The 23948-nt window shown below is 38.6% G+C and overlaps 1 protein-coding gene across 5 annotated transcripts in view; it reads left to right on the top strand.

Annotated features, from left to right (window-relative positions):
• PLXDC2 (plexin domain containing 2) overlaps window positions 1-23948 on the top strand; it is a 266745-nt gene that overhangs the window by 170341 nt on the left and 72456 nt on the right. For 4 of the 5 annotated variants that reach the window (XM_030491693.1, XM_030491683.1, XM_030491713.1 and 1 more), the window contains exons 5-6: window positions 19796-19918; window positions 22765-22883. In XM_030491693.1, the coding sequence (XP_030347553.1) occupies window positions 19796-19918; window positions 22765-22883 (242 nt within the window). The remainder of the gene's footprint in view (window positions 1-19795; window positions 19919-22764; window positions 22884-23948) is intronic. The other variant, XM_030491702.1, reaches the window with a different exon arrangement.

Genomic DNA, 23948 nt, shown 5'->3' with positions numbered 1-23948 from the left:
AAGTATCTTGTTACAGTCATAACTTTTTAATTTTTTTTAACTGGGTTATTTTGTGGCTGATCTAATCCTGAACATTCAAGTCGAGAATTTTCATACCATGTGATTGCTTCCTGATGCCTTGTCTCTAAATCTGTGTATTTGCCAATTAGAAAATCTGTCTCTAGGCTATGTCTCATCTACTGTCGGAAGCATCTTTCAGCCACTATTGAGAAAGGTTTTTAGCTGTTTCAGACCTGCAGGCATGTGATTTCAGTTCAGGAAGAGGTCATTCAGTCATCTCCAACATAAAACAGAAAAAAAGGCAAAGTCTAACTAAATTTCTGCTTTTACACTGCAGAAGTAAAAATTTTTGTTAGATGCAATTTAGGCTAAAAATGTTAGATGTTTGAGAAGGAGTAGATTAGCCACTTAGTCTCAAGTGGAAACTGAAAGCTCGAGACATTTTCAAAGTAACATTAATCATACTGGCTTGTCTAAGGCTGGAAGTTTGTAAAGATATGTTACAGGCATAAGCCTACACAGACAAGAAAAAGTTTCACTCACCGCTGACCCTGCCTTCTACCTTTAGGACACTGTCCTTGGGATAGCAAAAGTGCTTGTGCTGCAGTGCTGGGAAGTGTAGGAATGAGGCTTTTCTTTTGGTATTTTTAGTGGTTTAGTTTCTGTCCCTTGGTAGGAGGGATGTGAAAGCAGGTAATATGGTTGGGGACAGTATGTTGGACGAGGATGTGGGTTTACTTCACTTTGGTGTGTTTGTTAAACTAAAGGACAGAGAAGTTGAATTTCAATGGGGAACTGTGAATCTAATTTTAGAGGCCAAAAGACTGCGGTATGAAGATCTTTTATTGGTGACAACCCCTTTCAAGGTTATAAGCATGTAGTAGGCTTTTGTTTTGGTGTAAGCCAAGGGTCTGGTGCCAGCCGTCCATACTGTACGTAAAAGAAAGGCAGTCTTGTTCTGTGGTGGAGATTTCAAGGCATTTTCCCCAAGAAGGTAGGAGGGGAAAGCTTTCACTTCTGATGTCAACCATCAATTCTGCAAACAGTTTCAGACAAAGGAACCAGCCATGGTGCTGTGATGACTGCTATTTGGGTTTGGGCAGTGATTTTGTTGGTTTTTTTTGAGGTGTTGTCCAGTTTGCATAATGCCACAGTTTGTGTGAAGAATAACAATCTGTAGTTAAAGTTCATCTGCAAATAGAGGAAGGTGGGCAGTGAAGAGAGAATTTAGAGACAGAAATATGAATGTTCTTGAAAATCCCTGTTGAACTTGCCTCTTATACAGTGTTTCAGGTGGCAGGAGAAGGGACTTGATGTGACCATTGGGAAACTGCCTTTCCCTGAGCCAGATAATGCAAAAGAGGCAAAAAGTATCAAGTAGTTCAGGAGGTCATATCCCTCAGCCCTCTGGTCCAGTATTATCACTGACTATAGATATGGAGGTGATCATAGTGAGTTTGACTTGATTGCTTTCTCAGTGTGTTGGTCCTGTTGACTGGACATATCCCAACCATTATCTTCTCTGTGAAGAAAAATATTGTTCTATAACATTGTATGCCAGTGTAAATCAGACTCAAAGTTTTCCTTCTGTCACTTTGATTGATGTAGAAAGTTGCATGGCATACTTATCTTCCACAACTCCTTCCTGACTGATACTGTACAAGAAAGTCAGGATGCACATGATGCTAGGTCTGTTAAGACCAACAAAGTCACTGTGCTGCTCTTGATCATTTGTGGTGTTGCCTAGCTCAGCAGCAGTTACTGAGCTCAGAAAGCTGTGCTCTGGCATTGTCAGGAATCACTACAACTTCACTACTTGATTGACCTATGTCAGCAAAGTACAGATGAAGCTGGGTCTGACCTCTTATCAGCATCCTGTTTTTCTGAAGTGTCTTATATAAAGTTTGCATGATTAAAAGGGAACAGATAGTACCAGGGTGGGAAGGCCAAACAGGATTGCACTACCCCTTGTACCAGCTATTGCTTTGCATTTCCAGATGAATCAAATCTCCAGGGGGCCTTTACATAAACTCAGTTACAAAATCTTGCTTACTGCTAGCTATGACTTCCACTACATAGACGCATGGTATAATTAGTAATAGAGGGTACAAGCTGGTTCCTCCTTGCTTAAATTTCCCAAATATATTTCCGATCACAACAAATTATGATTGTTTTCGTGTATTTGTATGTCCACAATGTATTTTTTAAAATTATAACCATCCAGTATTGGCCTGATAAACCAGAGAGAATATCGAGAGAAGATGTAAAATAACTATGTCCAGACAAGTAGGTTTCCAGGCTAGGGACTCTTCTAGGGAAAGAGCTCGGTAATATTATGCACTGCAATTCTTGTAAAAGCCCTTATGGCATGACAGATGCAGAGCCATAAACTCTTTGGTCCATGATGGGGCAAAGGAGCTGAGGTTCAGTGTCACTGGCATTGGAGGAAAGCGTCTCCTGGTCCAGGGGTGGCCGACAGAGTGGTATGACTTCTGCAGAACAGCCAGGTGTGGAAGAGGCCCTGGGTACTTTAACAACCCCCTTTTGCTTAGTGACTCTTTTCCCATGATACTCATCGTCCTCTGAATCCTCTTTAAGCTACTCCCAAGACTTTGCTGTAAAGTTTTACCTGATACACCAGGGCTTCTTCCATGTTTCTCCCCCAGGACTATCTGGAGATCTGGGATAAGAAAATTTGTTGGCAGAATTTTTGTTTCAGGATATCTCCTGGTTATATCCAGACTCCTCACCACTGTCACAGCTCTGGCTTTTCTACCACAACTTTTGTGTCTCTATGTCCTTTAGGTTGATTGATACAGTCACTCATGGCTTCAGAGTGCTTCTCAACTCACTTGTATGCATAGAGAGCCTGGCTCTCCCCTGCAGCCGTGACTACTTTTCCCAATCTTATTACTGTTTTCAGTGCATGCGTTACCAACCCTATGATAAAAGCCAAACTGCCTTCCTTCAGAAACTACCACGGTCTCCGTGTTCTGAGTGTGATTAAAATTCCAAATAAGAAGAGACTGAATATACCCTGTAACTCTGTACATAGAGAGGCAAAGAGCAGATGAAGTGAAATTTGTATGGGTGTTTTAAGCTACCCCAGCAAGCAGTGTTTACAAGGATGCAAATGAACAGCAACTTTACAAACCACTTTAACATTAAACTCCTGCTCAAAGTTGTAGTCAAAGGCCAAAATTGCAGGGTTAGTTTTCCCTAAAGAAGGTAGTTACATATGCCCAAGCCATCCCTTTTTTTCTTCATGTTCCATTCCCATCACATTTAAGCACAAAATAAAAACCTTTTTAGATGCTTCTATCTACATTTATATTTGATTTTCATATATTACTTTCCCATGCTAATGAAATCATCTCAGTCCCATCAGACCAAAAATATCAGAGATAATTGCTGAATGTTCTGCAATGGCCTTGAAAGGGAGCAGTCTGTGGCTTTTAGAATCAGGTAGTTCAGATATTGCTGGAGAGCGTGGTGTCTTGTAATGGTGAAGACTGACCATTGGAACTGAGCCCCCAAACCAAAAAGGTTGGATACCCAGTTGTGTGAGCAGATTTTCAAAGAATAAATAGTACTGATCAATTGTGAAAATTTTCTTTGTTTTTTAAGTGCCCCAAACTGTATACTCATAGTGGACATTTGAAATCTTTTCCTGCTTTTCCTGCTGCCTTGTTCTTAATTTCTTAACAAATAACATCAAATCCTGTGGCAGAAAAAGTCATTATTTCTTTTCCTCTATTAAGAAATAATGGTATATGCACCTTATGATTTACTCTGAATAAATAATTATGTTCCTCAAAGAGGGAATACAAGTTGCCATACTGCTGGCAAATTGTGAAAGTAGCAGCTTTTGGGGTATAAAATTTGGACAAGAATAAAAGTAATAATGAGTTCCTTAATGAAGCCATGGCAGCCATGGCAACAGCCAGAAGGATGCCAAGCCATATGTCTATACAATTTCAAGGGAAATAAATAAAACCTGCATTTTGTTATACAAGATGAACGAAGTAGAAAAATTCATAGGTTCTCCGTTTTTCCTCTGCTGCCATTCATGACCTCCAGTAATGAAAACAACTGTGAGTGCAGGTGGTAGCTGAATGCAGTTTTGTTCCTGCGTCTGCTTGTGCATGCTTCCTGAATTTAATATTTCAGGAACTTCATTTCTTAAAATAATAACAGAATGTGAGCAAGACTGTATTTTGCCATCTGAGGTTTCATGGGAGGCAAGATTTTTGTCTTCCATCTTGATGGTTTAATCCATACTCTCCATTTTGTTATTGATTCAAAAGGAAGTGGGTAAAATGCTTATGGAAAGAACCGTCACCACTCTTCTATAGCTATCATCTGATGGGAAGAGCAGCCTATTGTGTCCTATGCAGCATAAAGACATTTTCCACCACAGCATGATGAAACAGCCTTATTCTCATTACAGTTAATGTCTGTCTAAGGCTTCAGACTTTAAGAGTGGTCTTCTAGCTTTCCTGCCATAACTTTTATCTTTTGGATGGGTGATGAGTCATGGGGCTACAGTTATGTTTCACCAGCTTCTAATGTTGAAAGGAATGAATGTGTTTTCTTTGGGCAGAACCTAAATGACTTTTTCTTGGCAAATGTCATCTACCCACATGTGATGATTACTTTAGTAAGTCTAAACATAATTATATTGTAACCTGCACTTTGGTTTAGGATGCAGGGATCACTGTTTATATGCCCTCTAATTACATGGTATTTACCACAGATATCCTACTGCTGCTTGTAACTTACCATAGGATTAAATGACCAACATTTTTCATCAGAGTGAAGTGTGGATTGTATGATATGTTTTCCACAAAGTAGAAAAGTATTGTAACTTAAGTTTTCAGTCCTTTTAAAATTACTTTTTTAGTCTAGTTTAATCTAAAGACATTTTCTGTTTACTTCTTATGACTTCCTCCAATAGTCATATTTAAACTCAACAGGTGATTGTTGGAAGACTCGTATTAAATATTTGCAATCTGAGTCATTCAGTTTCTTTCAGATCATGTAGCATTGTATACTGAATTTATGAAAGGTGACCTTTCCAATCATTTGCAAATGTCTGAAAGACATGAGCCACAGTTGTTTTCATGCATATTTTACTGAAGTTTAGAAGCACAAATGCTGTTTCATGCTTGTAGTACATGCTACCTTGTGCTTCAAGGCACTGAGGTGGAATTTACTCATTATAACATCTGCCTAGCAGAGCTAATGCTAGTTTATGATGAAGTGTCCTGGCAACCCATTCACAGCATGTGCATCCCATGGGTGACTTTACACTTCAACCTCTTAAAAATGTATTAACAAAAAGAGCCATGAGACTTGGCAGAACTATATTTACTAAAGGGGTTTGCAGCAATTGCAGGCAAATCAGCTTCCTGCTGTTGGCTTTTTGTGCCTTTGACAAGTGAACTCTGAACAGCACAGCTACATGCCACCAACTGCCCAGCCATGGCCTATTTCCACACTCTGATTGTATGGTACAGATGAGTTATTACAGGTCTGAGGTCTTTAGAGGGAAAAATTGATTCCCTTTTGCTCCTAAACCTCTGCATGCACAACTCTAACACAGGCTCACCCCTGCCAAGGTTCTTCTTGAAGGGGCAACCCACATTTTAAAAACATGACTTAGAACCAAAAATTTTTCCTTTTTTTCCTTTTATGACCGTAAGAAAAAGCATTTCACTCTTCCCCTTAAAGCCTTTATTCACACACAGAGACAGTATTTTAAAGTCACAACCATACTGCTGTTACTTTTACTGTAATCTTTGTATTCAAAGTTGAGGTTACTCACTTCCCAGGGCAGAAATTTGTCATCAGCTGGTTCAAACTGGTATTGAATATTTTTTTTCCATTCATTCTTTTTTGGTCAGATTATTAAAACCTTGGACTTGGAACTGTTCAACAGGAAGGTACAGGAAAGCTTTTTCTCTGATTAAAAGAATCAATCTGAAGAAAGAGTGCAATTACCTGTTTTGGTTCTACAGATTTTCATGAAGCTTTATGAGACCTTTGTTAAGGTACTTGCTTAGAGAGAAAATTTCATCTTTCCAGATCTGAGTGAATATCATCCTGTATTAACTGACACTGAGGAAGACATTTTGCGCTTTCCACCCCCATCATGTGCTTCTAAGTTTTATATGAATATCTGTATTTCTCATTGAAATTTGTAAAAACTTAAACATAATAAAGGAAAACTTTATCCAGGCAACATCTGCCTTTATTGAAGGGAAATCATTCCATTTTCCCACCTGTTTGCAGAAGTTTTGTTTGAGTGCTTTGAAGTACAGATGAACACAGTGCTTTCATGTAATGTAATTTGCTTTAATGTAAACTAATGTGGAAAAAAAAAAAGGAAATACAAGGGAATTACTAATGATATCAGAGCTAATGTGACTTGATTCCCAATGTCTAAACACTGAGAGTAATATATCCTAGTGTTTCCCTGTTCTTTGCCTGTTCTCTGTTTTGTTCTGCTTGTGTTCTCTAAGCCAGATGTTTTCATAGATTCACTCCACAGCTGAAGAGCACAGCCCAAAGTGATAGTGAGGTAATGAGTGGAGAAAGGAGGCGAAGAAAGGATGAGCCCAAAATTGGTGGCTTCAACTTCAGGATATGATGTGTCTGTTGCAATTCTGGTTGAGTATCGGTTTCCCTGCTCTTTGTCTGTTCCTCTTCAGCTTACCAGCTGCTCCCACAACTTTTGTCTAGTATGGTAAGAGTTAGACCAGCAAATCGATCTTGGTTGAAAATGTTTGTAATGAACTGGGGTTTGTTTATTTTTGACCCAGGGTAGAGATTCCACATCCAAAGCATTACCCCCCAGTAGTTCATGAAGAAGGGAATTAAATTGTCCAGTGAGGTCTGATAAGTATCATATTCAGTTTTGGTCATCGGGATGAAGTCATGGAAAGGGGCAGAGCTGTCTGCTTTGCCCTTATAATGGCTTCATTAGGGGGTCCTCTTGGGAGGGATGCAGAGTTGATCCCCATCCTGACCTCGATCTCCTGAAGACAAGTTGCACAGGAACATCTACCAGCTTCTATCTTCTTGTTTTGAGCTGTATGTTCACTGCTGAGGCAAACCCATCCTGCTTCCCTTCTCTGAACTCTGTGTCTAGCATGAAAAAGTGCAGTGGGCAAGCAAAAAGGTGGAAATCACCTAGCTACGGCAGGATGTTGGCAGTAAAAGAATACAGAGCTAAATTCCCTTCTGAAAAAGTCCTACTAGTGTTAATTTTTATGTATATATGTAAAATGTAATTTAATGGCTTCTCTGAAACTTCGCTAATGATGCATGCTAGCCTCTGCAGTCTTCCCTGACATACTATAGGATGTTTTTTTTATATGAATAGAGGTATGTGACTATTATATACATAGAATTAGCTTTAGTAGTTTAAGAAATATTAATAGAATATAATAGCATTATATACTGGGTGTGGAATTAATCTAATACCTAATAATCCCAAAGTTATATCTGAAATTACACCGATTTACTGCAATAGAAACTAGATATTCAGCAGTTTCCTTCTGTTATGCATAAATTTTAAGCAGACTTATTAAAATTTTAAAAATTATCTTTTCATCTTCTGCAACGTTTTCTTTTTGTTGCAAACTTCTATAAAATGAACAACAATCCAGTTTGATGGCATTCAGCGTTATTCTAAACTCTATTATTCTTTTCCTTACTGAAACTTTGAAACTTTGGAAAATGATGATTTCATCATAACCTGAAAGTCTTCACTTTCTCATGAAATTCATGATTCATGTGAGTCACATTTCATGTGATTTATCCAGGTAAGAACTAGCTTTAAAATTTAGAAGGAAGAGCAGAAAAGGCAGGGCAAGCAGAAAAGCTTGTGATAGTTATTTTTGCTAGACTCTGTGACAATATAGGAGAGAGACACAGCAGCAAAAGAAAAAGAACAACCCCTAACCTGTATTGATATTAGAATAGTTTTGATTTAAAGATGAACTATTTTTTGTATGTTTCCAAACATTAAAAGAGGATTTTCCTCAATTCCATCCAAACTTTTTATTGATGACAAGAGCTGTTTAAGCATGAGGATATCTTACCCAGCCAATAGGAGAGACACTTGTATCAGAAATAGAATGCAAAATTTTATTTTCCCCCAACAGCTCTATTCCAGCCTCATCCTAGGATTTGGTAGTGCCAATGTTACTGCAATGACACAGCTGTTAAGATATTCAGCCCAAGCAAGATAATCCTCTCACCAACCTCTTTTCTCTGGTTCTGGCCTGTCTAGGAACCGTGCTGGTTTTTGTTTAGCCAGAACTGAGAGGCACTTGGGAGCTATCACATGGCGATATCTCACTGAGTAGATACTGTATTTCATGCCTCTGTCTAAGAATTTCCTCTGGGGAAGTATGCACCTGATCAGAACTGATACAAGTCATTAGACTCTAAATAACCTTTGGAGTTTTTTTTCAACTGAACTCAAGAGCATTTGCAATTAAGAATCATTAGAAGTATGTGAACAGATACTTCAGTTACAATTAAATTTGCAACTTATTTGCAGTCTATCGCACTGTCCTTACTTCAAAGTGCTTGTCTTGCTCCTGTACTCTTCATACTGATACCGAACAACTTCCTGACAAGGAATGTCTTGTGGCATGTCAGAAGAAAAACCTCTACTGGAGGAGTTCCATGATACATAATCCCCTAAATCTCTTTGCTGAATTGAGTAGGATATTTATCAGAATGGGTTACATTCCACCGGATCATATACTTTTCACAACAGCCGTGAGTAGTGGGGAGACTACAGCAAGCTGGGAAACTTATTGGCATTTACTCAGTGACATACATCACATGTTCTCAGTTCTTCCAGATAATGCCTTTAGCATTAGCAAAGCAGCAGGAAAAATAATGGTGAAAAACTAATCTTCTCGCCTTTAAATATCTACAAAGATAACATGAAAGTACAGCCAAGAGTGTGCGAATTCTGGCTAGCTTTTCTTTTTTCTCTCATGCATAGACACACAAGAAGTCCTTGTAAGGTTATTCAATTAAGAAATAGTGTTATGCCTTCCGGCATTTAGCTTTCAGATATCCCACCTTTCAGGACAAAAGAAGAAATGGGTTGGTGCACTCAATCTAGTTAAGCAAAAGTAAAGCCAAAAAATATGTATAATCTGTCTCTAATTCATTGTCCCCAGAAAGCTGAAAAAACATATAAAATAGCATGAGTGATTGGTTCTTTTTTAGACTGATCTTGAAAGCCCATTAAGGTATTTAACTTTCATGGATTGTCTGAGGGATCTATAGTTGCTGTTATCCTTTTGTTTAATTACACTGTAATCTTTGTGCAATTATGGTGGTGATAACATTCTTCCACAGACATAATAAATTTGCCATCTGGGGATAAATGACATTACTTAAAGCTTACTTCAGTGAAGTATCAAAGAAATATTGATATGGCTATATAGGACAAGGCGTGAAAGTAAATTACATTATCTGTTTCTGGAATTCAGCATTCCGTTATATTTTAGGGGCTTAATAGCACAACATATTCATGAATTTGCTTCATCATGAAATAGATTGTGGAGAAATACCAGGAAAAGGACAGGGAAAACATGTTTTATCAAGTTGAAAAATATACGGTGCAGTTTTGTGGGCTATGCTTTATACGCCTATACAATATTTTTCAGCTTCACCAAATAAGTAAGTAAGCAACCCTATTCCTGATGTTTTATTTCCCCCATTGAATGTAAAAGTGTCTTTTCAGTCCTTGTGTAGTTTAATTCCAGAGATGAGAATAAATTTTTCATTTTTATTGTTATTGCTGAAGACAAAAAAAGAAAAAGAATATAAGATAAAAATAAGTGGTATATCGGAAAAAGTGAGATGGAGAACAAAAAACATCCTGAAAATGACATAAAGTCAACATTTTAAAGCTGTTCTCAGCAGCTCAAATTTAAATAATTACAAAAAAAATAGCATCCTAGTGGGCTTTCAACCAAAGAGAAAACTTGCAGCTCTGAGCTTTCCCAATTGAGGTAACAGAGATGATCATACATGGATGAAAAATATTTTGAAAATACACTTTGAAATAGAAAAAACAGGTGGCAACTTTACAGACAGGGAGAGAATATGACCATTTGATAAAGCTCAAATACTTTTTTACTGGTTATGGAGCTGGTCTGGTGATTCTTAATTAACTTCTATGATGTTGGTTATAATTGTACTAAGGTAAATTAAATAATTTAGTTGTGGCTGTATTTGAAATTAGTTGTCTTGAATGGGTAAGGAATAAAAAGATGTCAGGATCTTATTGGGTGCTATTTTTTAATAAAGCTTTTGCTAAAGTTTAACCAAGCCAAGTGCAAGGTCCTGCACCTGCGTTGGGGCAATCCCAGGCACAGCTACAGTTTGGGTGGAGAAGAGATTCAGAGCAGCCCTGCAGAGAAGGACTTGGGGGTGTCGGTTGAGGAGAAACTTAACATGAGCTGGCAGTGTGCGTTTGCAGCCCAGAAAGCCAACTGTATGCTGGGCTGCATCAAAAGAAGCGTGACCAGCAGGTCAAAGGAGGTGAGCCTGCCCCTCTACTCTGCTCTCGTGAGACCTCACTTGGAGTACTGCGTACAGTTCTGGTGTCCTCAACATAAAAAGGACATGGAGCTGTTGGAGCGAGTCCAGAGGAGGGCCACAAGGATAATAAGGGGGCTGGAGCACCTCCCATATGGAGACAGGCTGAGAAAGTTGGGGCTGTTCAGCCTGGAGAAGAGAAGGCTGTGTGGAGATCTCATAGCAGCCTTCCAGTATCTGAAGGGGGTCTATAAGGATGCCAGAGAGGGCCTCTTCCTTACGGACTGTAGTGGTAGGACAAGGGGTAACGGGTTCTAACTAAAACACGGGAAGTTCAGGTTAGATATAAGGAAGAAGTTCTTTACAGTGAGGGTGGTGAGGCACTGCAATGGGTTGCCCAAGGAAGTTGCGAATGCTCCAACCCTGGCGGTGTTCAAGGCCAGGTTGGACGGAGCCTTGGACGACATGGTTTAGTGTGAGGTGTCCCTGCCCATGGCAGGGGGGTTAGAACTAGATGATCTTAAGGTCCTTTCTAACCCTAACTATTCTATGATTCTATGATTCTACTAAAATCTCTCAAAACTGAATGACTGCATGAGAACCAGTTGCTTAAAAGGTGGTGTTTTCCAGTGGTAAAACTATTTGGAATTCTCTGACACTTCGAAAACACAAATGAATATCTGCTTGAGTTATGTTTATGTTCTCTGTCATGCATTGATCTCAGCTGATGGTTAGACGTGCCTAAGTAACAACACTCCTAAAATTTTCTGGCCATCTACTGGGCAAAACTTGGTGGTTTGTGCTGAAGGCAGACAAGGTCGTAGGTTTCCCAAATGATAGCTGTGTTCTCCAGCATCTTACTACAGAAAAAGTGCATTTAAGAATATCTGTTCACATAGTGAAAGATTTTAATGGTTTGATTTTTTGTTTGGTGGTTTCTTTTTGTAGGAACGTATCAGCATGCAGCTGGCAAATAGATCTTAGACAGGATGTCTGTGGTGGTGGGCCCACTGATCTGGGCTCAGTAGGTATTGGAGTGATTTGAGCAAGGGAGCATATGAGACAGAGCTCAGAGCATGGGGTGCCCCTGAGGGCAGAGGCTGCAGTTCTCTTCGTGCCTTTGGCAAAGCAGTTGCTGTACTCCAATATAGAGGGTGCAGATATGTTTAGCTAGCTCTTATTTCACTACCTAAATCTGGGCTTTCTAGCTACAAATAGCAACAAAGCCAAACTATACTCTGTTTTACCTATTCAGTTGATTTGCAGCTTTCTATTTCCAAATGGGAACATTCGGAAATTGCTGAAATGGTCTTTAAGGCTAATCAGGTTGAGGGAAGTGATTCTCTCCTCTATTCTGCTCTTGTGAGAACCCACCTGCAGTACTGCGTTCCGCTCTGGGGCCCCCAACACAAAAGGACATGGACCTGTTGGAGTGAGTCCAGAGAAGGGCCACAGGGATGACCAGAAGGCTGGAGCGCCTCTTGATGAAGACAGGCTGAGAGAGCCGGGCTTGTTCAGCCTGGAGAGGAGAAGACTCCAGGGAGACCTTACTGTGACCCTCCAATACCTTAAAGGGAGCCTACAAGAAATCTGGAAAGGGGCTTTTTACAGGGGCATGTAGTGACAGGACAAGGGGTAATGGCTCCAAGCCTAAAGAGGGTAGATTTGGATTAGATATTAGGAAAAAAATCTTCACTATAAGGGTGGTGAGACATTGGAACAGGTTTCCCAGAGAAGTTGTGGCTGTTCCATCCCTGGAAATGTTCAAGGCCACGTTGGATTGGGCTTTGAGCACCCTGGTCTAGTGGAAGGTGTCCCTGCCCATGGCAGGGGGGTTGGAACCAGATAATCTTTAAGGTCTCTTCAAACCCAAACCATTCTATGATTTTATTAAGTTGCTGTGTAGAATTAAATACAATAGTCGTTTCAGAATGTGCTAAGTCGGAGAACTATTTTAATTTTTGAAATTACTATTAGATGCTTGTATAAACTGTCACGTCCTACTTTTCAGTCTCTATCTCTGGCCTATTTTTCCTACTGTCCTGGCAAATACTATTTTAACAAAAGAAATGAATACATCTTTTTTGAATGATCAATGGTCATAGTCAGTGAACTGGAGAACTCGGAAGAAGAATTTTTGATCCACTTTCCAAAATTTTTCTTTGGCAAGACTGACTCTGGCAGCTTGAGACTTCAAAATGGTATATGAATCAATTTTAAGATCTGAGGGGTTTTTCCCCCAATGAGTTGTGAGCAGCTCATCTTTGTCTTGGTTGGTGATGCCTAGCTCTTGTTTGACAGAAACCAGGCTTTAAGCAGTTCTTTGGCCCCGCAGGTGCTTATGGTTCATTTTTTAAACAAGCCCAAGGTGAGTCACCAGGGATAGGGTGAGGTGAGGTAGATAACATATCCCATTTTATGTTAGTCTTTCAGCAATATATAATTGCTAGGAAGGGGTTCATTTGTAAAAATTGTGGTAAATATCAATCTGTACAGTACTGTACTTGTGCTGACTCTGGTTTTTATAAAAAAATGGGCAGTGCACTGGGTTTAAGATGATAGAAATGGAATAGAAGCACTGCTACCCATTGAGGTAACTTTGGGGTCACAGGAGATACCACTGAATGCCCCAGGGCAGAACATCTCAGAAGGCTTTGACTATGCTGACACCAAAAGAGAAGCAGCCAGAGAGCCAGGAAGCTCTCTTTCTGCTCCACTGCAGTTTTCTCTTTTGGCTGCACAAACAGTTTTCAGAGTTTTAAAGGAAAATGTGCAGCAGAAGTCATGTACTTTCACCCTGCTTAAGTAAGAAAATGATCAGGAAGCAATGAAAGGAAAGAGACATTTTTTGTGGGAGAAAGGTATGTTGTTGCATCTCTACAAAGCTTGTTGCATATGTGAATACACAAGCTGAAAGCAGGGCTTTCCCTGGGTGATCTGGGTTGAAGCCTATCCTCTTAGGGACACCACTTTCCTCTGGTTCCATTTTTCGGTTCCATTTTTCTGCTATTTCCCCTCTAGTTTATACACTGCGAAGACACTCGAGTAAACCCACACTGAACTGTGCACTCGAATGGCAGCTCTGTCTTTGCCCAATGATGCTCGCTCTCTCATGCAAAACTTTTCATTGTTCAGATGCTGCTGGCAGTCAGTTCCTTTTCTAGCTAAGTAACCACAGCTTGTATTACTAAGGGTTTTAACATATGGTTTTACTTAACATTAGCTGCATGTTAGGAAAATTAACTTCTTTTTTCCAAAGCAGTCTTATTTCTTCCTACATTTAGTATTTGGTATGTGACGGTTACATTTGTTCTTTGTTTTGAGGTCCAGGTTCTTGTACTACTTCATTCGCATGTTTGTTTGTTTGTTTTTTATGAATGCATGCTTTTTTATTTGGTCTTCAATTCCAAGTATTTTTTCACTTCTCTGATCTGGAATTAAATAAGCTGTCTCAAGAAAAATGTACCTCTTGCGTCATCTGCTTCCCTGTGAACCCTCATCTTCAGGCACATTTTATGGCAGAAAAAAGCCTTCTCTGGGGACACTCTGACCCACTTCGGATAACGTCAGCTGATGTTGGGAAGGAAACAGTTAGCTACTTTTAAAAGACATCAGGCTTTGTAGATCGTAAAATTAATATTGATGTCTGTACCTGAAACATGAATGCTGCTGTACAAAAGGTACACAAGCCAACTTGTACCATGATGGCAAAAATACCTGATCCATAGAGTTGGTTTATGGAGCTTTGGTGGAACTTACCTGCCCTTCAATCAAGCTCACAAATTCTTCAGAACTATGAAAAGAAGGGAAAGATAACTACAGGGTCTTTTTTGAGGTTTGTGTCAAACTGCTTATTGACAGCTATACAAACTAGCTTTGAGCATTCCTATTCTTGTAAATGCATTTTTAGGTCTTTGAGGTTGAAAGTATTGTTTCAGGTGTTTATTTACAATAAGGATCGTTTTGGAGAATAAGCAAAATTTTACATGCCTTTTACGAAAGCAATGTCATTGCTATTTGAAGGAGTAATTTCACATCAACCTATTTCACTGCTGTTACTTAGCAACGTTATTTTTTTTATTATTTTTCAGTGGACACAATGATTCTTTTTCTCTAGATCATTTTCTTTTTTTCCAAAACATTTTTCCCTTTTAGAAGAAAAAAGGTATTATACAGTGGGAGTGACCTGACCTGGGCAAGAGCTAGCAATTGCTGAGGATAAGGCTGATACATTTAATGCTCTATTTCGGCTGCAACTTTCCACCTATCTTCTACCAGAAAATCAGTTACCTAAAAACTGAAAAAAACTTTTAACAAGATAATAGAAATTCCAGTCACTCAGGTAAATAATGTTATTGTTGCATATTAGGTAAAATACTTGATATATAAAATAGAATATGAAGTATGTAATATATAAAACAAAATACTTGGTTAGTCTTCAGTTGTATTAGGGCAAGATTTTGTTAGCAGGGTGGCTGCCTCTATAGAAGAAGGTGAGGGGCTGCCCTTTGTCAGACAGAGAAGGATCCAGCCCACCCCAGTGGACCCACTGCAGGAGGCAGTTGAGGCCATCAGCCAAGCTTGTGTTGCCTCTGGGAAAACACATTTAAGAAAGAGCAAAAAATGTTGCACAACAGTTTCAAGAGTGAGAGAAAGCGTGAGAAACAGCTCTGCAGAAACCAAGGGGAGAGAAGAAGCGGGAAGAGGTCGTCCAGGCACTGAAGCATCTGTGGAGGAGGCCAGACTGGAGCAGGTATTTCCTTGCAGCTTGTAGAAGATTTAAGACTGAAGCAGATATCCATGCTGCAGCCTGCGGAGGACCCCACACTGGAAATATGGAAATGTTCTGAAGTAATGTGGTCTGTGGAGGACCCATGCTGGACCAGGTTCATCCTGAAGGACTGCACCACATGGGAAAGACCTACACTGGAGCAGAGAAAAACGTGAGGAGGAAGGAGGAATAGAGATGAAGTATTACGAACTGACTGCATCCCATATTTCCCATCCCCCTGCACTGCTCAGTGGGCAGGAGGAGGTAGAGGGGGCAGAAAATAAGGAGTGACTTTGAACCTGGGAAAAATGAAGGTGTGGGGGGAAGATGTTTCTCACTATCCAAACCTATTTTATCTGGCAATGAATTAAATTAGTCTTCCCCAAGTCCATTCTCTTTTACCTGAGATAGTAACTAGCAAGTGTTCTCCCTGTCTATATCTGAACATACAATTTTTTTCATTTTATTTTCCTCACTGTCATGTTGAAAAAACAGAATGAGAGAGCAGCTGGTTTGGCATGTGGCAGCTGGCAAGGGTCAACCCACCACATAGGTAAAGGCTGAACTATCAGAATAGCTTTCTAAATAGCATCTGAAATACATATTCTCAAAATGGAGCCTACTCAGCACAAGCACATAGCAGTATAAATAATTTATACCCTGTATTCACTATGATGCTTTTAAGATACAACCAATTGCTTCAGATATTTAAAAATACATCACACATGAAATTATAACCTAAAGTGTGTTTTGTTCTAATTCAGCTAAATACTAAAGTGCAAAAGCAGTTTATCATCATGTCACCTGTATAAAATCAGGCTCGGGTTTATGTAACTTGTTCATGCAGGGTCTTAGAAGTGAGAAGGTAGTTCTCAACCTGGATGTTTCCTTTTCATGTTGCTTGCAAATCCCATATCTTATCATATCTTTATAGAAACACAATAGCAACTTCAAAGGACTCATTGCCTGTGCTACTTTGAACCTCTATTCTACTATTCTGCACGCTTGGCAAACATATTCAGATGTAGTATGAATTTTTAAATAAGTTAGGGTCCTTCATCAAGTGGAAATGTGCTTTCATATTTAAGTTGTAATATACATATATCTAGTTTTCCCCTCCGTGTGAATATGCCTTTGTACACTATGAGTACTAGGAGCATGCCCTCCTGGATCTACAAGTGGCTTTAGTATTAGTTCATCTTTAGTTTTAGTTGAGTTTGTATACACATAAAACTTACAAAATGCTGAACACGCTTTCCTATTTCACTTCATTCCAGTGTTTAGGAGCATATGATGCTTCTAGGTATAGTACTTGTGAAGAGTTTTGGAAGAGCTCTACCAAGCCCTCCCACAAAGGAGAGATTAAAGTGGTTCAGGAAATTGCAGGTCTAAAAAATTGTTCTTTGACTAAATGAATCAACCATGAGCATTTACCACTGTCAGAAAATTAGGTCACAGATAGTATAAGCCAATTTCCTCCAGAATTCCATTCAGGAATAAGTTAATTTTACATTTGCTGCTTTCTTTAAGTTGTAGTGGCAATGATAAACTGTCCATGCTCAAAAGTGGCTTCAGACTTTGATTCTCTGGGATGATTTGAAGTGACTTTTTGTTTCTTTTCAAGTTGTTCCAATGCATGACTGGAGTTCTCATTAGAATGATCTTCATGCAAGGCCTGCCTGCTTCCCAGCTATCATCCACCTCCTGCTTTCCATTTTTGTCTGAAGTAAAGCTGCATCCGGCTAACACTTGGAAATACGCTCTGTGGTTACTAATTACCTGGGCTGATTTACTTAGATATGTGTTCCAGCACAATTAAGTCTTTTCTTTTCCTATTGTATCTGCCTCATTATTAGTTATAATGGTGACATTTATACTGTAAATGGGATGAAAGCACGAAGAAGAAACTATGTGTTAGGATAGAACCATTGTGAAAGGGAGGAATAAGTACTGAAATATTAAGGCTAATTGTAATATATGAATATGGATTCACAGGTTTTGTTTATATTGTCTGCAAACTATTTTTGAGTAATGGTTTCAAGGTTATAGACCTACCCAAGACTGTGTTAAAATATGTGTGCACATGACCATAGGGATAATAAGCAGCATAAATGTTCTATGAAATTATATGTATTTAAATTGTCTAAATAAGCATGAGGGAATACTTTTCAAGGGAAGGACATTTTAGAAGCAGACAACAATAAGTAGGAAGTAATGAAAATGCCTTTCAGGGAATGTATTTTGGCAGGACTGATGGTTATCCTAAAATGTTTAGTAATAGAGTAAAATTATAACCACAGTTGTATATTCCAAAAGTTCAGGTTTAAATATGACTTGTAAATCTGTGGAAAGATTTCTTTTTTTTTTAATTGGTGTTTCTCCTTATTAACGGCAAAAGAGAAAAGTGGCATTTAGATATTTAACTGAATTACCCCTTCTCTCAGCTCACCCCTTTGTCAATATCAAATGTTTCTAAGTCTTTTGCTGTATTTTTGACATACCTAACTTTTTCTTAGGTGTCCTATCACCTCCACTCCATGGAGGAAAATGATTCCAAAGAACCAACTTGTTTGTTTGTTTGTTTGTTTGTTTATAGCATCTTATGGCTTCTAGAACTAGATTCATAAACAGTTAGTAACTGGAAAAATAAAAATAAAAATTAAAAACAAACCAGCATAAATACTGTTGCAGTGGATACTATCATTTGTCAGTAAAGACCTGAATTTCTGTGAGACACATTGTAAATATATTTTTTTCTTTTACAAAATTTTTAGCTAACTAATATTCTTGTTATTATCAGGGTGTTGGCTGTTGGAATATGCTTCATTAAATCAAAAGAAGGAGAAAAAGCAAACATTTCAGCATAAGGCACCCTCTGGTAAACACTTTAAGAGGAGACGTAATATTGCAAACCTAAGTTTTAAAAATCGACTTGCAGCTCCAAGCAACTTAAAGTTTTTCAGTTTTGACCAGCAAGGCAAAGGCTAAAATAAAACTTAAGAAAATACTTAGTCTAGGACAATCATAGAATCATAGAATAGTTAGGGTTGGAAAGGATCTTAAGATCATCTAGTTCCAACCCCCCTGTCATGGGCAGGGACACCTCGCACTAAACCATGTCGTCCAAGGCTCTGTCCAACCTGGCCTTGAACACCGCCAGGGTTGGAGCATTCGCAACTTCCTTGGGCAACCCATTGCAGTGCCTCACCACCCTCACTGTAAAGAACTTCTTCCTTATATCTAACCTGAACTTCCCGTGTTTTAGTTAGAACCCGTTACCCCTTGTCCTACCACTACAGTCCGTAAGGAAGAGGCCCTCTCTGGCATCCTTATAGACCCCCTTCAGATACTGGAAGGCTGCTATGAGATCTCCACACAGCCTTCTCTTCTCCAGGCTGAACAGCCCCAACTTTCTCAGCCTGTCTCCATACGGGAGGTGCCCCAGCCGTCTTATTATCCCTGTGGCCCTCCTCTGGACTTGCTCCAAGAGCTCCATGTCCTTTTTATGTTGAGGACACCAGAACTGTACACAACACTCTAAGTGAGGTCTCACCTCAGGCTTTAGTGTGGGGCATTTAAAGAAGTTAGTTCCATTATTTAATTGAAGTTGGCAAACCTAAACAATACATGTTTATTTGTAGACCATTTATTGTTTGAAATGCCATTAAAATACACAAAGTTTTGCTTTGAAGAAACTGCAGCATTACTCTGTTCACTGTAGATGGGTGTTCTACCTTGAACAAGAACTCTAGTTCCAAACAAGTAAGAGGTTTTGGGTGAGCACTTCTGATGAAAACAGCCCACTATTGATGGGAGTACTGCGTATACAGGGATGAATAGGATAAACTAGTGAGTCCCGACACTGCAGAGAATGTAGCAGAAATGCTGCTTGGCTTATAATCATGAAAAAATCCTATCTGTTCCACTCTTCATCTGACCTTTTTTTTTTATTAAGATTGTAACCTCTTCTTGTGTGAAATAGTCTCTTACTCTGTCTTTAGAAATATGAAAAAAGATTAGACTATCTTTTGAAGAGGTAACAACTTGCAAAAGCAAAACAAATTGCAGCTTTTGGAAGGGTTAGAAAACACTCTGGAATGTGCATGGTGGTAAACGGCTCACTTTGATAGGGCTACATACCTGCATTTTGTCCATAACTGGAGTTATTCTTCCTTGAGTTTACTCTGGTTTTATGCCTGTATGAAAATTCGCTTCTTGGACTAATACTTCCATTTTTTATCTTGGATCTTGTTTTTTCTGGCAGCTATCGCATTTTCCTGAAATTTTAGCTCTTACTTAATTCGCTATTAAATTGGTGGTGGGATTTCTCTCAGCTGACCCTTTAATGCTCTGGCAATGTGTAGTTCAACCTGTCATTCTATTAAATCTTTTCAGAAGTTACTGAAATAGTCTTTTTTTTTTTTTTTTTTTTTTTTTTTTTTTTAGGTTTCATATATACTGGAGAAGTTGTGCATCGAATGCTAACAGCTACACAATATATTGCACCCTTAATGGCAAATTTTGACCCCAGTGTGTCAAGAAATTCAACAGTCAGATACTTTGATAATGGTATGTAGTAGTCCTTCATAAATGAATGTGTCTGTGTCAGATGGCTCTTCATATTTTCCTAAATAAATATTTTTGAAGGAAAAACTGAAGATTTTTTTAATTCTTTTTTTTTAATCCTTTTTTTTTTTAACATATAGGCTTTATAAAGCATGTAGCTAGACATCCATAAACAGTTCTTAATTTAGAACACAGTTAAAGAGTCATGAATGGATTTTTCTAATTGGACAGATATCTTCTGAATGTTAAAGTACATAAACTCAAACTAGCAATGTATTTTATCAGTTTTAAAATGAAGAATCTGTCTCGTATACAAGGGCAAGTTCCTGTTATATGTAGTAAATACCATCCTCCCACTAACTAAAATGAAAATAGCATTTGCGGAATGCAAGAATACACCGAAGCAAGGTAGGTCAATGACTAAGTGTGCATGGAGTACCACGACTGGAATCCAATACACTCGTCTACACCACAAGTTCTCAACAGTCCCTTGTACAAAAGATTAAAAGGGTGAAAGGCAGACTACAGTGTTATACTTGAAAATCTGTGAGGTATTTCAAAGGCCTTGAATGCATGGATATTTGTCTCATGAAGTTGGTTATAATCAATATTTTGAAAACATAACCTATGTCTTAAAAAGGCATCTGTTGCCTTACATTGGGCTTCTACTGGTCAAATACAATGAAAGCAACAGTCTATTGTGAATTTAAAACTTTAGAGAGTTCAGTATCATGACTTAATATCATGAGACCTGTGATTGTTTTAAATCTTCCTGGATAAGCCTGTGCCATTTTTATGTGTTTATTCATAATGAATTCAATCACAAACTATGAACACATCCAAAAATATGTCACTTTTCCAACCAGGTGTGTTAATTTTTATTCCTTACATTGGGTTTCCTGTAACCTTTCCACCTAGTCCTAACCTTTCATTTCAATCTAGTTATTACTTGCAGCATTTATTTGTTAAAAATCCAATAAAATAAACATACATGAGAAAGTCCTACTACTTGCATGGAGAACTTTCAAACAGAAAAAAATATTATTTGCATTTCGTACATTATTTGACATTATGGCCTGAGATTTGTCATCTTTACTGAAAAAATCTGAGGTTTCTGGGGATTGTATTCCTGACTTCCAGTCTTCATAACAGGTGTATCACACTGTGTTACATGGCTTTCATGATGAGGTTGAATATTTCTTTGAGATTTTGGATCCCTCTTCATGTGTAAGGCATGGTGATCTTTTGGACCCCATGTGCTTTAGGATAAAGAATTTGCTATCTTACCCCAAATAAAAAGGAACTGAGCAAATTATATCTTGAACTTCTTATTTCTCAGTCATACGTGCTTTATCCCTGTGGGTAAGTGTGCTGCTTTAGTGCAGCATCTGCAGTGGGCAAGCACAGAGTCTGGTGACCATCAAAGTCTCTGTCACGGAGCTAACTGCAAGGAACTTATGTACACATGAATCTACATAAAGACCCCCAGAAAGAGAAGACTGTTTTGGAGGTAGCTGGCTTTCACTTTAGCTTGAAATTCTGAGATGCACATAGATCTGAGGGATTGAAAGACTGACTATAAGACGTTCTGGCTATTTTTGTTACAATAGTTTTAAAAGTCCCTTTAAATTCCTTTAAAATGAAATTTAATGCACTCAAACACTCAGAAAGCAGTTAATGAATGTTGTTAAGGAAACAAAAATACACTAGGTGCACAATTAATGAGCATGTACTATACTTCTGAAAGATACATGGGACAAAAATGTGGTGGACTTAGTGCAGTATGCACCAAAACATTTGGATTCTCATAGTTTCATGATATCGCCTACCAAGATGTGTTCATGAAAGTTACAGCATGGAAGACCTGTGGCAAAAGATGTTTCAAGGATATACCAAAACTGCATTGAGCTGCCTGTGTACTGACCCACCTTGAACACTCCAGGAAGAAAATAAATTAAGCTGTTGTGAATCAAAGCACATAATGCCCATTAGTGCCAAAGAGAAAAGTGTGTTGAGGAAGGTGTAGAAAGATGAAAAAGTAATTTTCAGTAAACACGGTTTTGGTGATAAGTGTCTTCCAGCCAAGCTGCTTGAATATAACTCTCAACATCTGTAAAACATGCTCACAGGGTATGCAAGTTGCTTGGGGTACATTTTTAGTGCGATAAGTGAATATTCAGCCAGAGAACTCCCATGAATATTAATGAGCCGCTTGCAACTAAATCTCTGCACACCAGACTCAATATTTACCCCATCTATGAATTCTTACTAGTTTTAATTTAAACTACATTTATTTATTGCCAACACCTAATGTTTTCCAACTTGCAGAACCTTGGTAAGGACTTGCACCATGCAGAACAATATTAATGCATAGTTAATGGAAGAATCTGAATTCTTCAAACAATAACTTTTACTAAACAGGCAATGCTATTAAGCACTTCACATTTCAAAGTCATCAGGGTATACATATATAATGTAAAAAAAAGCCACTACAGAGCAGTGGTAGTGGCAGCACACCTGAACTCAGAGTGCTGGGTCCTGCCTTTAGTGATAGTTGACTCCTTGTGCAATTCCAAACAAGTTATTTGCCCAGTCTTGTTTTAATGGACTTTATTAGTGCGACTAGTGGAGGTAGTTATTTGTGGCGCTGTGGTGTCTACCTTCAGCTGCAACTTGTTTCTAATATCTTTGGCATTTCAAGATGTAGGGCTGAAAGTTGCTAAAAAGAAAAATATCACTGTTCTTTTTTCAGGTAACTGCAGTTAAGTACTCTTCCTACAGGCAGTTAATATTTTTCTTACTTTTTTTTTCTTCCCTTTGCTTCTCTACCCCCACTCTGGGGTTCACAGGCACAGCATTAGTTGTCCAGTGGGACCATGTACATCTGCAGGATAATTACAACTTGGGCAGTTTCACTTTTCAGGCCACCCTTCTCAATGATGGGCGTATCATTTTCGGCTACAAAGAAGTAAGTTGGGTCTGAAAATTGTCATTTAAGTAAACAAATTACATATACCTGCCAGCAATTTCCCTAAACCTTGGGGGGGGGGGGGGGGAATATTTGAAATTCCAGCTGTATAAGGTCATTTCATTATAATTCTTATAGAATCACTATTTTCCTCAAAATTACATTTTATTGTAAAAGTGACGTTCATGTGATGGACTTGAAAAGTGTCAATGTGGGTTAAATGTGCTGCTCCTGGATTTTGACTGGCCTTTTTTGGGTGTTTTTTAGTGTTGACTATTTAGTAAATTCTTGATTGCTTAGTAAACTCCTCTTGGGTTTTGAAAGATGGGTTCTGATTTGCTCAATTAGTTCACCTAATTTGGGCCTGCTTGAAAATACTGTAGAATCAATGGTTAGTATTAAAAGGTCACTTTTTTCCTGCAGTTATCACTTCTTGGCAACTGACGTATTTCAAAAGTTCGTATGTTTCAAATAAGAAATGACTTGTTTGTGCCTCTAGCTCTGTGAGGTTTTCCTCCTATTTGGTGGTAACACTGGTTAGATTGAGGCCATTTGCCTTCATATCACCAATATGTTGTTGTCTCAATTGGGCTCTTCTGCATTCTCAAAATGTTTCAGAATTTCAGCTGTTACTCCAGGTGACTTTTTTTTCTTGATAGAGTTGTTAGAGCCCTGGAGGCTAAAGCCTAGAGAATATACCTCCAGTTGAATTTCATGCAAATGAGAATCGGAAGGTAGATAAGCTCAAATCTCTAGGGGCAAAGGAAAATTTCTTTCTTTTTTGGTTATTTTAATTTTAGTTTGGCATGCAAAGGGTGACTTTCTTTTCAAGATGTGTCTTTATTGTCCTCCTTATATTAAAAAATGTAATCAGTGATATGACTGATTGTCCAGATTTGGAGAAATCTGGGCTGTTTTCTGTCTATATACTATATACTAGTTGTGAGCCTTCAAGCACATTTTTCATGCCTGTGTTGAAGGCTTGCCCCTGAATGAAGCAGAAATAATAGTGCTCTTCTCCCCTTCATTAGAAAGCTGGTGAGGATCTAGGTTATTCTTCTAGCA

The sequence above is a fragment of the Strigops habroptila genome, chromosome 1 (genome assembly GCF_004027225.2).
Source record: "Strigops habroptila isolate Jane chromosome 1, bStrHab1.2.pri, whole genome shotgun sequence".
Taxonomy (NCBI): domain Eukaryota; kingdom Metazoa; phylum Chordata; class Aves; order Psittaciformes; family Psittacidae; genus Strigops; species Strigops habroptila.
The sequence above is the reverse complement of the archived record's forward strand: the minus strand, read 5'-3'. Positions and strand labels throughout refer to the sequence as shown.